This window comes from Mustela lutreola, chromosome 1, assembly GCF_030435805.1.
Source record: "Mustela lutreola isolate mMusLut2 chromosome 1, mMusLut2.pri, whole genome shotgun sequence".
NCBI lineage: Eukaryota > Metazoa > Chordata > Mammalia > Carnivora > Mustelidae > Mustela > Mustela lutreola.
The window spans coordinates 88,855,997-88,870,976 of NC_081290.1; the positions used below are offsets into that span (position 1 = coordinate 88,855,997).

Consider the following 14,980-nt stretch of genomic DNA (forward strand, 5'->3'; position numbering starts at 1 on the left):
TGGAGCCCTGCCTGGAAAAGGATGCCAGAAAGAGCTGAAGAATATGACCCATTTTGTAGGTAAGAGGAGCTGTCAAAGAGTTTTAAGTTGGGGTGTGCCATGGTTAGATTTGCATTTAACCAAGATCACCCTGGTGCCAGTGTGATGTTGCATTTCTGAGGGCTGAAGAGATCGCATGGTGGTGTGGGAGGTTTGTGGGGGGTGGGGGGAAAGGCAGGAGAGAGAAGCTGGATATTGGAAGACCACTTAAGAATCTGCTGCTATGATCCCAGTGAAATCTTAAAGACAAACTAGGCAGAGACTGGGACTGCAGATAGGAGGGGACTGTTGGAACAGTAGGCAGGTTGGGTGCAGAAGTGGGGTGGTCGTTGGTGATGAAGGCTCTGTCTGGTCAGGGTCAAGATGAATGGCTTGCTTGACTGAGTGGTTGATTTGTGTTTTTCTCTGACAAAGGAATACAGGTTTGAGGTGCGGGGAAAAGATTGAGTTAGTAGTGGACTTGTTGAATTTGAGTTCCTTACAAAACATTTAGGAGGTGCTGTCTTAGTAAGCAGCAGGGTATATATGATCTTTAAAACCTCTTTCATCTCCGTAGGTCATTTATTTATGGTTATTTCTCTTCCCACAACTAAAATTGATTTGAGGCTAACGTTTCTACCTCTGTGTAGGACCAGCCGTGTTTATTAGATTTCTGTCCCTTGTTTAGGTACAAAAGGAAATAAAGTTGTGAATCCCTGCACACTCTTCTCTAATATGAGAAATCTATAAGCTTATTTTCTGAAGCATTGGTGAATGAATTGGTTAGTGATACAGCTTTTCAAGTACAATTCATAGAATGCCCAGTTGAACAGTTATGTAAAACAGAACCCCTTGCAACCCCCACCCCCCCACCCATACCCCAGCTCAAATGTGTACTCAAATGTGAAGGCTAATGCATTTGCCTACCTTAACTAACTCAAGGCATCACCATTATTCATGGACCGCCGGACTTAATGTTTGTTGGTATTTGCCAAGGAAAGGGATTCTTATGGTGGCAGGGTGTCATAGTCATGGGAGCATTAAAGAAACAACAAAAACCTAAATCATACTGACAAAATCTTTATTTTGTTATCAAAACTTCTTTTCTACCTTTGCACATTTAACTTAAATGTTTGTAGTGATACTTTCCCCCTGATGCTTGGTTTTAAAAAAGGGACCAGATAATGGTTAAAAACCAATTTGACTTTAAGGCTTTGAACTTAACTTTCACCTTTTTTGATAGATTTCGAGCAAGGGTAAGAATTAGGTCTTGAGATCTTATTTCTGACCCCCTGTCATTTGTGTTTGTACCCCTCAGTCCTCTTGGAGATTCTAGGGTTTTTTCCCCCAATATTTATTTTACTTTGCAACTTAGATCATAATCATATCATGCTGGTTTTGCCCTCTTTTCTTGCTCATTTTATTTTTCTTGGCACAGTGATATTTAATTTTTTTACTTTGCTCATCAGTGGGAGCAAAGATTTCATTTTTTAAATGAAATCAATGTATTGATTTCATTAAACTGGAAGACGGATTCAAAGAGGGTTTCTGTACCTTCAGGAAAGCTTCAGTTTAAAAGGTTCCAGACAGGTGAATGTTTTCTCATCTTTAAATTTGAAGTTCTTATTTCTGTTGTAGTTTTCCTGTTTCTTTAAATTCTGTCTAGAAAAGCAACCCTTCACATGTTTTTGGGCTTAATTGTATTCATTTTATTTTGGCATACCTAGTCCTTGGTGGTAAAGAACTTTCTCATTTAGGATAAATGAACAAAAAAAGCCAACAAAATTATAGAGCTAGAAGAGTGGATGATTTTGAAGGTGAGAGTTAAAAGAGTGAATTATATGTTTTGGCCATGTATGGCCTGAAAATATATAATAATGCCTTTGAAAAGGCCTTGGTGGCAGGGAATGAAGGAACTGAAGATGACCTCAGCATGGGTGAAGGGATCTGTACCTACTCATAGTTGGAATTACCCTGGGCAGGGTATAAATGTTTAACTTGAGGCAAGTGGATCTATGGGAAAAAGGAGAAGCCCTCTAGTATGAGTCATGGAAAGTCACATTTGCCCAGTGCAGATAATTTTATGTGGGCCAGGATGGGGTTTGGACAGGATGTCCAAACAAGGTTTCTGCCCTTGTGACTCATGACTGTGATTCACTTCTAGTCCCTTACTACTACTATGTGGCTTTGGCTAGCTTTGACGGTGACTTGGATCATGTGGAATGTAGCACGTGTTTCACAGTTTCTAGAAAGCTCTCAAAAATACAATCAGCAGTTATTTCTTCTTCATAGTGAGTCACTGAGATTCTGAGGAGACGCCTCTTCCTTCCATCTTTCACCTCATTTCCTTCAGTCTCAGTGGTCAGATGTCTTTTTAAAGCAAATCTCTCTAGTTCCCCCTGTTCTTAACCTCTTGATATACTAGCAACTCCATAGCCTGTAAGCTGGAGAAAGTATGTTTTTTTAAAGTGAGTTTTTAAAAGGATGTTTAAAAAAAAACCAAACAAACCATCATTTGTAAAATCGGAGTTCATGGAGATGCTCACAATTGACTTTTTTGGTGTTCTCCAGTCAGGCTTTTACCACCATCAAAGACCTCCTCGTTACCAAGTCCAGTGGACCCTTTCACTCTTACCTCCTGTTTGACTTCTCTGTGATACTGGCTTTTCTTCCTTTCTTCCTGGAACATTTTCCCCCTTTGGCTTCTCCATGCCATCACACTCTTTGGAGATTTTGTTTTTGGGAGGCTGTGCAGCATCATGATCAATAGTCTGCAGTCCCATGGCCTGTCTTCAGGTACTGGCTCCGCTGCTTGCTTCATGGTTGCTTGGATGATTCCCCAAATCTTCCTAAGCCAATGTGTTTCTTCATCTGTAGAACGAGATGATCTGTGGGAAGCTCTGAACACCGTGCTTGGCTCATTGCCACACTGAGCAAATATTAGGGTCTCAAACCAGGGGCTTGACCCTGAGATGGAGACCTGAGCTGAGATCAAGAGTTTGAATGCTTAATCGACTGAGCCACCCAGATACCCCTTAGCTGCCATTCTGATTGTAGGGGACCTTCCCTTCTTTGTTGACTCTTCCTGACTAACATTGCCTTTTGTGATAGGCTCCTCATACAGCTCCAGTGACCACCTATGTGCTCTGGTAACTGACAAAGCCTGGTTCTTTTCTGTATGCCTACTGGGAGAAGTGTAAGACTAGTCATTCTGTTCCCCATCCAAAAAAGGAGTCATCCTAATTGGTTCCCTTCTGCCTTGGTTCTGTTACTCTCTGTCTCTTCCTTTCTATTTCCACTGAGGCTCCTGACATCGATCAGGTCCTGTCTTCTTTCCGTGTTAGTGTTTTTACAACAGCCTTACTGTCTCCACTCTTGCCCAGTCCATTCCGTTGTCTCCACTGCTGCCCCAGTAATATTACTGTGCATAGTCAACATTGTTCTTCCCTACTGAAATGTCCTCCAGTGACTTCCCTTGCCTATGGGATGAAGTTGGCACTTCTTCTTCTTTTAAGATTTTATTTGAGAGGGAGAATGAGAGAGAGAGAGAGAGAGAGAGGGAGAGCATGAGCATGAGAAGGGGGAGGGTCAGAGAGAGAAGCAGATTCCCTGCTGAGCAGGGAGCCTGATGCGGGACTTGATGCGGGACTCGATCCTGGAACTCCAGCATCATGACCTGAGCCAAAGGCAGTTGCTTAACCATCTGAGCCACCCAGGCGTCCTGAAGTTCACACTTCTTAGCATGGCTGTCCAGCTACTCCTCCCCTCCCTCCATGACCACCATTTGCTTTTCTATGCATACTTAATGTTCGAACTCTTAATCCTTTGTTCAGAGCACTAGAATTTTTCATTTTTTCATGTTTTTATGCATGCTGGATTATACCTTCCTGTACTTACCTACTTTTTTGAACCTGCCTTGGAAAATCACAGGCAACTTTCAAGACATTTTCTGGGAAATTTTTCTGGTATCTTTTCTTTCCATTCTTCCCAATTCAGACCCTTCTTTATGTGTGTATGTGCCCTGATGAAACCTGTGTGTGTGTATACTCTGCTGCACTTGATTATTTACGTGCCTCTCATGTTCTCTTGACTTTTAGAGATCATTACTTTTTCTTAGTACAATACTCAGCATGTGGAAAGCATTCTAAAAAATGATTATTGAGTGAATGAATAAACCGACAAGGCACTGAGTTACCTGTTGTGTCAGTTCTAGGTTCTCACACTGAGAGGACCTGTGGTATTTATTCATTTTTCATGATGACATATTGGTGGTGTCTTCCTAATCAATTTGAAGTGGTCCTATGAAATAGGGAAACTGCAGTTTGACCTGAGAGATATGACATTCCCAATCTGTGCCAATTTTGGAGGACAGTTTTCTCAAATCTTATCAATTTCTCTCTCGATTTACTATTCCTCTTGATTATGTTGAACCATATGAAATTGCCAGACAGATTTTCCTTGTAGGTCACTTTGCTTCCATGCATTTATAATAAAGCACACATGATTATAAACCAGACAAGTGTTCTCAGCCCTTCCTCACCTTGTAGCTGTTTTTCCCTCAGTTGTATTTGTTTTTAAAAATTTTTTTTAAAAAAGATGTATTTATTTATTTTAGAGAGAGAGAAAGTGTGTGTGTGAGTCCATGTGAACTGGGGGAGGAGCAGAATGAGCAGGAGAATCTCTTCACAGGCTTCTCACTGAGCACCGAGCCTGCCCTAGGGCTCCATCTTGTGACCCTGAGATCAGGATCTGAGCCAAAACCAAGAGTAGGATGCTCAACCTACTGAATCACCCAGGCTCCCCTCTGTAACAGGAGCTTTGAAGGACTTCAGAAGCATTTATTAGTGAAAGTTTATGCTGGGATCCTCCTTTTATCATAAGATAAAAATTTAGGACTCAGTAGTCATAAAGTCTTCTGATTCTCAAGAACTAATGATACTGCAGATTTTGAGGGGAAAGCCTTAAAATAGTTTGATGATTAAAAACACTACATGTATTATAAAATAAGCATAACAGGAAACCTTATGAAGAATGTTTTCCAATATATTTTTACAAAGTTCTTTTTTTTTAAAAGATTTTGTTTATTTATTTGTCCAAGAGTGAGAGGGCACAACCAGGGAGAGGGGCAGGCAGAGGGAGAAACAGGCTCCCTGCTGAGCAAGGAGCCTGATACGGGGACTGATACCGTTCATGACCGGAGCTGAAGGCAGACGCTTAACTGAGCCACCCAAGTGTCCCTACTTTTATAAAGTTCTAAGTTCAGAGATTTGGCATGTGAATTACCAAATATCTTTTTAGGCTTTACCAGGTTATCTTAAAAATCCCTAAGCAAATATAAGGAAACAGGACTAGATGAAAAGTTACTTAGTAAAAATACCGCTTTGAGTTGAGTGCCTAGGGCAGTGTATCAGGTTTCAGTGAAGGTTCAGCATGCTCCTCGATCAAAGTGGCAAGAGACTTAAATGGAAGAAATCCTGCAAGGAAGTGCCTTCTGTGAGTCTGGGGGTGTCACCGGGCTGTGGACACTGGGGGCAATGCCCAAGGGATGAAGGCCGTGGGAGCCAGACCTTCCCATTGATGGTATTGCAGGTGGACCAGAATAGCTCATGCACTGAATTGGTTCTGCTAATCGAAACTGTAAGCGGTCCTCTCTCCATTTCAAATGGGGTTATCAAATTGTAAATTTATTTAAAGACTGAACATGATATAGAACAATGGCTTGCTTTGTTATTATTTGCTTTGTCGTATGGGTCATACCATGAATAATACCATGTTGTGTTTCCTTTCTCAGGTTCTTAGAGGTACCGTGGCTGCCTTCCCCGGATTTGATGAGCGGGCTGATGCGGAAACTCTTCGGAAGGCCATGAAAGGCCTGGGTAAATTCAACCCTCCTTTTGTTCTTAAAAAATAAAACAAAACAAAACAAATGTCACAACAAATGATGTTTGTTTTTCCAAACAAAATTCACTGATTTACAGTAAGGTTAATTTTAGAATATTTTATCTGAAATGTATAAAGAGAGAGAAGATACATGAAGGCAACAAAAGAGTATGACTTATCATCCCTAATATTCAATGTCTAGAATTGAACAGGAAGTTAAATTTGCCCTCTTTGTTTTTTAGCTTTCAGCTTTCCCTGGGACGTAGCTGACCATGTAGATAAGCAGACATTCCTGAGAGTGAGCAGCTCTGCAGGGCTTTGTCCCTTTTGCCCGATCAGGAGTCTAGTTCTGCAGTCTCTTCTCTTTCCCCAGTCTCCTTTTCTTTCTTATTTTTTTTTAAATTTATTTATTTGACAGACAGAGATCACAAGTAGGCAGAGAGGCAGGCAGAGAGAGAGGAGGAAACAGGCTCCCTGCTGAGCAGAGAGCCTGATGCGGGGCTCAATCCCAGGATCCTGGGATCATGACCTGAGCCGAAGGCAGAGGCTTTAACCCACTAAGCCACCCAAGCACCCCCCAGTCTTCTTTCTAGCCACAGATATATCTCTCATCTTGAGGATTTCTACAGAGAACTGGTCCTCTGTCCTTAAGCTGCTTCTATACTAGGGTCCATGAATGGTGATCCACCTTCTTCAAACTTGGCTCTGACCCCTTCTCTCTCCATTCTGCATATCTTGTGAGATTTCCTGTTGTAGCAGGATTAGTGTTAGCTTCTGGCCGTGCACTCCCTTCCTTAGTATCCAGCCCACATGGTCTGACTTCGCTTATGCTACCGCTCCGTGTATTCTCTGACCTGGACATGGTAGGTTATCTGCTATTCATGAAAACTCTGTATTTTCCTCTGCTGAGCTTTTCTCTCATTTTAAAAGCCTGTCCTCTTTCCCTGTGTCGTTGCCTGATAAAACCCTTCCATCCTTCCTGTCTCTTTTGGGTGTCACCTTCTCCATGAAGCCTTAACCAAAACTCCTTCCACCTGTTAGCTAAGAGAACCTCCTCTGAAACCCTGTTCAGCACCTGGGCCTCTCCTGAGGCACCTGTAACATTCTGCCTTAGTTCAGAGTTGACTATGTGTTTTTGTATTTTTTATGCTAAATTGTAACTTGAAGTCAGGATCTCTTTCTTCTCTCTTAATCTCCCACTTAACACCTGCCTTGTGAATATCCATTGTTTGAGTAACTCTCTGTTGCGAGAAAAGCTAGGTGCACTAAGTTTTTAAAAAGTCAGGAATGTTTTTTTCTACCTACTTCACAGTACATCAGGAACAGGGGATAGCTTATATTAAAAATATAACATGTTATATGTTGGACATTTTATAGTTTAATAAATTATTTAATAAGTCTATTTTATCAGTAAGGAATCAAAGTGACTGGGATGCTGGTCTCAAAGGCTATTGAGTGGGCACGTGGGAGCCAAGGTATAATTCTTCGACCATAAATTGCAGGCACTGATGAGGACAGCATTTTGACTCTGTTGACCTCCCGAAGTAATGCTCAGCGCCAGGAAATCGCCGTGGCTTTTAAAACTCTATTTGGCAGGGTAAGACTCCACTTCATCCTAAGTTAGAATGTGAGAGCCTTGATATGCTGTAAGATTAGTTGGAGCTCTATGAGTATTCTTTTGTAAACATTATTTATTCTATTATTCTGATTTTACTGTTCCTTTTCTCTTTTTAAACTTCTTAATTATCAGCTGTTGGTTTCCAGTGCTCACCCAGCTTAGCCCCATAATTGTTTTTCCTTGCTACAGAAGGGCCAGAAAATCCCCTGGTGATAGCTGCCTGTCTTCTTGCCTGCTTCTTGCTCAGGACTGTGTTATTAGCTATTTTCTAGATGCAGACCTGTATGCTAGTCTGTTTTATTGTGACATAGCTACAGTCTTGGTTCCTTGTGGAGTGGTATTTTAATAAATGAGTTTTTAGTTCATTGATTTAAATGCTCTTATTTGAGTAACAGCTCAAATAAAATTTGTTACTTAAATGAATTACTGTGTGTATGAAAAACTTAAACATAGTCTTGTTATTCTGAAATTTTGTGTTCATCATTTAATTAAGAAACAAATGCACAGCAAACTAACAAATAAAAAGAGTATTCTGAACATAATTTCTGGTTTCCTCTGTGTTGAAACTGAAATGGTTCGGGCTGACTACGTTTCTTCTCATAATTTTCTACACAGTTTCTACATGGTAGCAGCTGTCTCTCAGTAGTCAGGAGCGTAATTATAAACATAATTCATTGTGTATTGGAATAGCAATAGATATTGAGAGAAAAAATTGTTTTGTAAAAATTCATTTATGATTTTATTTTGGGAAAATTGTTTTTTAAAGATACATGTTTCTCAGAACCAGTTAACAATCTTTAACTGACTTTTGTTCATTTTTTAACTGTTGAAGTTCAGAAAAACGTTTCTTAAAAATGAATACCTTGACCCATAAGTGTCTTTGTTTTAGCTAAAGCTTTAGGTCAGCTGTCAAAAGTACATTATTCAAACCTGGGTTTTTGTTTAACCTACATGTCTTTTTTCTACTTGGAGATGGCAACATAAATAATTCATTTGTGCAAAGGGCTATGCTTTATATTTAAGAATACTCCCCTTGAAATTACTGCTTGGTTAACAAATTTGTGTTTTCTGTAATTTAGGACCTTCTGGATGACCTGAAATCAGAACTGACTGGAAAATTTGAAAAATTAATCGTGGCTCTGATGAAACCTTCTCGCCTTTATGATGCCTATGAACTGAAGCATGCTCTGAAGGTAAAAGAATTAGTAAAAGGAGCATTCTTGTCATGAAAACTATTATTTTGTGTTGGTAATTACACTTAAAATTTTTTGAGTTATTTCTGTGAGGGTTTCTTGAGGACAAAATTGTGTAGGAGGCAATAAGAAAAAAAGGAGGGAGAAAATGACGAGTGCATGATATAATCTTTTTGTATAGTTAACTCAGTAATAGTGGCTGTTTAAAATTTTAATATTTTTTTGTAGCTCTTTATGTTTTATCTTCATGCCTGTTTTCTGATTTTTGAGATGTGTTTAAAAAATGTTACAGGTTAAGTGTTTTATCTTTTAAAATAGAAAGTTGCCCGATTATGACACAGTAATATTGTTCATCATTTTAGGAAAAAAAAAACTCTACAGAGAGAATTTTCAGATAGGAAAGATTTTTCTAATACACTTTCTGTCTTTCCTGTACTTCTAAATACTAAAATAGTATATATAATACTAAAATAGTAGCTGATAGTCTTATTGTAATTTCATTGTAGCAAATAACTAAATATATATTCCCTTGACTGGTGTTTGGAATATTGTATAACTATGACTACATTGAAGCATTTGTTTAGACTTATGGGACAGGAAGTAGTATAATCAGTGGTAGATTTTGAACGGGCAAAATGAGATTCAACAACAAGGAGATAATACAACAGGGATTCTTACTTATGGAGTGAAAAGAGAAGAGAGCTTATCAAGTTAGGAGTTTTTCTGTGCTTATTCTCTTCATTTTCCTATAGTGTTGCTTTTGGAATAAACAAAACCTCAGCTTGTTGAAAAGGGGCTTTTTGTGGAGTACTTCTGAAATGTCAGTAGTAATTTAAAATCTGCCAGAGCATAAACATAGGTTTTTCAGTGATTTTTGAAAAAGAAACAGAGATATAAAGAGAGTAAGCCTTAAATATGCCATTTTTAAGAATTAAGTTCAGCTCTATCCTTGCTTGTAGCTTCTAATTTAGCAGTGTAGATAGACTTTTATCATCAGAAAAAAGAAAACCAACTAAAATTACAGTTAACCTTTGAGCGACATGGGTTTGAACTGTGCATATACTGATGTTTTACAGCGCAGTATGGTTACTGTATTTTCTCTTCCTTATTATTTTTTGAATAGCATTTCTTTTCTCTATCTTACTTTAAGGATACAGTATGTAATACATATAACTTATACAATATGTGTTAGTCAGCTGTTTATATTATCAGTAAGGCTTCTGATGAACAGTAGTAGGTTCTTAGTAGTTAAGTTTTTGGAGAATCCAGAATTATATACAGATTTTCGACTTGGAAGGTGGTCATTGCCCCTAACTTCCACATTGTTCAAAGGTCAGCTGTACTTTCCAAAAATCCAGCAGGCATGTTTCAACTCCTCTGTATTGATCTAGTTCCTAATAACTAAGCAATGCTACCTTTATTATTTACTTTGGCACAGAACTGGAAACTCCATGGAAGACTTAATTTGAGGGCCGGGGCTTTATTCTTTGAGATACAATTGTTTAAGTATCAGTGCTTCTCTGTGTAAATTTCTATAGTTTTCATTTTTATTCTTTCAGTCTTTTTAATTTCATGTTTCATTAACATGTTTTACTTTTAAACTATTTAGAGTGAAACTGATAAAATTAAAAATTTATATGATCTATTATGTGTCATATATCATGTATATATAATAAATATTTTTCATTAGACAAAAAGGGATAAAATTGTCTTTGGAGAGCAAATTAATTGGAAATTTTTTATTTCTGTAACTAATACAACTTGTATACAAAGAAGTGAATATTAACTTGGATAATTTATATGTTATATTTATGTAACTAGGCAATTTGGGTAATTCTAGGAAAATAACTCTTTAATCTTATTGACATATGTTCTCATTAAAAACAAATTTCCAAACAGGGAGCTGGGACAGATGAAAAAGTACTGACGGAAATTATTGCTTCAAGGACACCTGAAGAGCTGAGAGCCATAAAACAAGTTTATGAAGAAGGTAAATGTTTGGAATTACATTTCCCCTTCATCTCCACTGTCACTTTTTACTTTTGTAAAGTGAGTGCAGTTCATAGTTATGAGGCAGGCCGTTTGGGATTGCTAAATGAATGAAGGAGCAAATGAATGAATAAGCAACGTTTATGTGTAATAAGCTTGTTTCTCCTTCAGTAACGAAAAGACTGCTTTTTGCTAGACGTGTATCTATTGTGATCCTTAAGGGGAGCTTCTGATGAAGATGGGAGTTTACTTTAACGTAGAATTTGCAACTGGTGGAGAGACATACAGATTATTTTTATTTTATATGAACTTCAAGATGTAGGTGGTTTTTCTTCCAGAAAAAAACAAAAAATCAATTTATGTTGGTAGAAGTTAAGAGTTATCTAAAAGGCCCTTTTGGAATTTGGGAAAGGACACTGTGTCCAAACCAGAGTTGAAAATGTTTGAGAAAACATGTGTTCGTTTTTGTTAATGGCAGTACTTGATTGAACACTCTGCAGTTTAATTTTTCTCTTTGGTGTGCCTTACTTTTTTGTGTGAAAAGAAATCTATTATTTCAGGGGCGCCTGCATGGCTCAGTGGGTTAAAGCCTCTGCCTTCAGCTCAGGTCATGATCCCAGGGTCCTGGGATCAAGCCCCCCATCGGGCTCTCTGCTCAGCGGGGAGCCTGCTTCCTCCCCTCCCTCTATGCCTGCTTCTCTGCCTACTTGTGATCTCCGCCTGTCAAATAAATAAATAAGTAAAATCTTTAAAAAAAAAAAAAAAAAGGAAATCTATTATTTTCAGTCTGAAGTATATTCTGTGAATGGAGCCAAGAAAATGAAATAAAAAGTCAAGATAGAGTGTTCTTTCCTCATCACATTTGCTGTACCAGACTCTTTCCCCTACCTGACTGAGGAGGAGCAGACCATTGAGATTGTCTGCTCAGTCCTCAGACCAACAGGCTGAGTGCCTTCAGCTAGGAAAATGGGTCCCTGTCTTGGTATTAGTGTATTCATCTTGGAAATGGCCTTGTAACTCAGCAAGTCAGAACAGTGTAAAATTTAAATAATTACCTTTCTGAAGTGATGAATCTTTCTCTCCTGCGTCTCTTTTTATAGTTGGATAGGTCCCCACCAGCAAGGCAGAGGGGATACATGTAACTTAACTGCAGAGGATCACCTTTGAGTTTTAGTTGATGTAACGTTCCGAGACCTTTCTCCGGGGATGTTGACATGTGTGAAGGAGCCTTTGTTTGCGGGGTGACAGACGGGGTGCTATCCCGTGCTATGCACTAGCTGTGTGTCTGGTGGTGCACAGGCTGTCACGAATGACACAAAAGGTGCCCATACCATAGCTCCTGTCCTCAAGGAGTTTGCAGTGTCTCTGGGGTGATGGGATTTAGAAATTGACTGCAGCTGTTAAAGGATAGTAAAATCCAAACTAAAGTCAAATACCAAAAAATGTTTAATGTAAGAATTCATTTAGAGCAGAGAGGTCATCAAGGCTTTTGATATTAGGACAGGCTCTGTGGTGCCGTGAGACAAGGTTTCAAGACAAAAAAAAAAAAAAAGACAGACATTTTTGGCATGTGTGTCCCTCTCTGCAATGGCATGGGGATTGGAGTGAGAACAGTGTATGGAAGGAGTGGGAAGAAGCTAGCTGTCACGGGAGCTGTGTGCATGTCTGGTGTGGAGATAAACGAGTCAATGCAGGCTGTGTTGTCTATGGTTTTACGTGACTGGGTGAGAGCTTTGCTCTTGATTCAGAGGTGGTGTAAGTTCCTGAATGGGTGGTGGAGTATTCAAGGGACAATGAAGGAGGATGGCGATTGAATCAGGTGGCTGATTAGTAAGCTATAATGTGGGGAGGTAAGCTCGGCAGTTATGGCCCAGCCTAGGTGGGCCAGTGGTGGGAGGTGTGACAGGGATAGATGAGAGGGAGCAGAACGATTTGAAGGGATTTGATTGTTCATCAGATACAGGTTTTGTAGTACACAAAGAGATAGACGATTCCTTCAACATTTGGGATTTGGGGAACTGGTTGAAATCAAGATGGAGCTCTTCTAGACCTTTTAAAACAGAAATGTCAGGCTTTTAAAGTTTGTCTGCTTTCAAAGAATGATTAAATATTTAAATGTCTTAGAACTGCCTTCAATAGCAGCTCTTTGAGACTTAGTGAAGAGGGCCTGTAGACCTTTGTAGATACCAGTTCTCCCCTTTGCTGTGGCCTCATGTGTAATAACTGGAAATAGAAGTGGGAAGGGGCATATTCTAAAACGCACCGCTCTCTCAGAGTTAACTTTATTTGCTGCAGAGGAAAAAAAATATTAGGGGAAAGAATAACTATGCCTAAAGACAGAAAAACTCAGAATTCTAGAGGACAGAAGACCTTCAGAAACTAATCATGATGTAAAACATTTGAAAGACAGCATTATAGAGTTAGATATGATCAATTATATGTTAGAGGTCTTCCTGTACCATCACACGTCTCCAGAGTAATAACTGCATTGGTTGAGAGCTTTTCTAAATGGCTCAATCTCGTTTAGGTTGGAATTGAATGCTTTTTGGAGACTTTAATTTGTTTTCTACCAGCCACTCATATAAGCATTTGCCTTTAGTCTTTAGAGCCCTCAGAGACGAAGTAGAGAACATTTATACTAATCAAGTATTCCTTCCTTTACATCTCTTCCATTTGATTAATAGGGTGGGATATCTTTTTTTAGTTGAAAGAAGCTATAAATAAGTATGAAATTATTCTGTTGCAGAATATGGCTCAAGTCTGGAAGATGACGTGGTGGGGGACACGTCAGGGTACTACCAGAGGATGTTGGTGGTTCTCCTTCAGGTATTGGGTATAGACTATTTATAGTCTGATTAAAAAGTCTGAAGCTGGAGTGATCTGAATCTAGTTAAGTAAGGTCATTTAAAATTCTTTAATCATTTCTCATACTTGCTTGATTGTGGTTGCCTGTTGCCTGTGTTGGTTTGTGTTTCAGAATATCTGACCTGAACTCTTAATAGCTAGCTAACTTTTGGGATTTTTTGGTTTGTTTTTTATTTTAGATATTGCTATTCTCTTTCATTCATAGGATTTAAAATTAAGAGGGTCAGATTGGTTTTGAGCAGTGCTGTATGATGATGTGGAATATTGTAGAATTGCTGTCTTAAAAATCATCTTATTCCTAAGAGAAAGAGCTTGATGTGCACAACCATCAGGTGGAACCAGTTTTCCTTTTGAATAAAAATGCTCATGTAATTCAATGATGTGACGTTATCTCTTACAGGCGAATAGAGACCCTGATGCTGGAATTGATGAAGCACAGGTTGAACAGGATGCTCAGGTGAGATGGAATATGTGGGACTTTACGATGACGTATGAATGAGAAAAAGAATCCACGCTAATGGGAAATCATAATCTGTATTGTGATAGCATCTACAAATAATCTTACTTATGGGCCCTTTACAAATCACAACACTCACGTAAATATATTTTTCTCATTTTGATCGGACCAGCTAAATATTTTGTCCCAAAAGGGAAATGAAATAAAATGGGTTATATCTAAATAGTGAATTTTACCTAGATATATATTTTTTGTGATTATGGAAGTTCACAAAATAGATATTATTACCGAAAAACAAAGGTATTATTGATTCCACTGCCAGTGAGGCAGTAGGTGTCTTGGCAGAAGAGGATAAAGAAGAAAGGATATAAGGTATTTTAGTGGTAAATGGTGTTTTAATAGGTAGTAGATTATAGTAGTTATTGTAGTATTTGGGAATTCTTCCACCTTTTTTTTGATAGAATTCTATAGGATTGTTCTCTTGTTAGCTGCTTTTTAGTGACTTCCAAATGGAATTCTGTACCTAAGTGGCTTAGGTACAGTATAGTGTCACTATGGTTAATAAGTAATCAAATGTTAACTATAGAGAACAAACTGCTGGTTACCAGAGGGGAGGGGGGTGGGGGTGCGGGGGGCAGGTGGAGGGGTGGGTAAGATAGGTGAAGGGGTTCAAGAGTACACTTCTCATGATGAGCCCTGATTAATGTATAGAACTGTTGAATCACTATATTATACACCTGAAATTAATACAATACTGTTAACTATACTGGAATTAAAATATGTTTAAAACCCATAAAAACGTATATAGTCAAATGTGGAAAATAATTATTAGGAAATTTGAAACATGAGACTTGAAAACTGGAAATTGGTAATAAAGGAATTATTTGCATTCATAAAATCACATACTAAAGTCCGGTTCTCTGGTCACATGTTTCAAGTAATATATAGTTCTTTTTTTTA

At 38.6% G+C, this 14,980-nt stretch overlaps 1 protein-coding gene across 1 annotated transcript in view; it reads left to right on the plus strand.

Moving 5' to 3' along the window:
- The window catches only part of ANXA5 (annexin A5), a 28,778-nt gene that overhangs the window by 5,251 nt on the left and 8,547 nt on the right, over nt 1-14,980 (plus strand). Inside the window, exons 3-8 of the mRNA XM_059169290.1 lie at nt 5,810-5,894; nt 7,401-7,495; nt 8,596-8,709; nt 10,609-10,699; nt 13,445-13,524; nt 13,964-14,020. Coding sequence (XP_059025273.1) covers nt 5,810-5,894; nt 7,401-7,495; nt 8,596-8,709; nt 10,609-10,699; nt 13,445-13,524; nt 13,964-14,020 — 522 coding nt within the window. The remainder of the gene's footprint in view (nt 1-5,809; nt 5,895-7,400; nt 7,496-8,595; nt 8,710-10,608; nt 10,700-13,444; nt 13,525-13,963; nt 14,021-14,980) is intronic.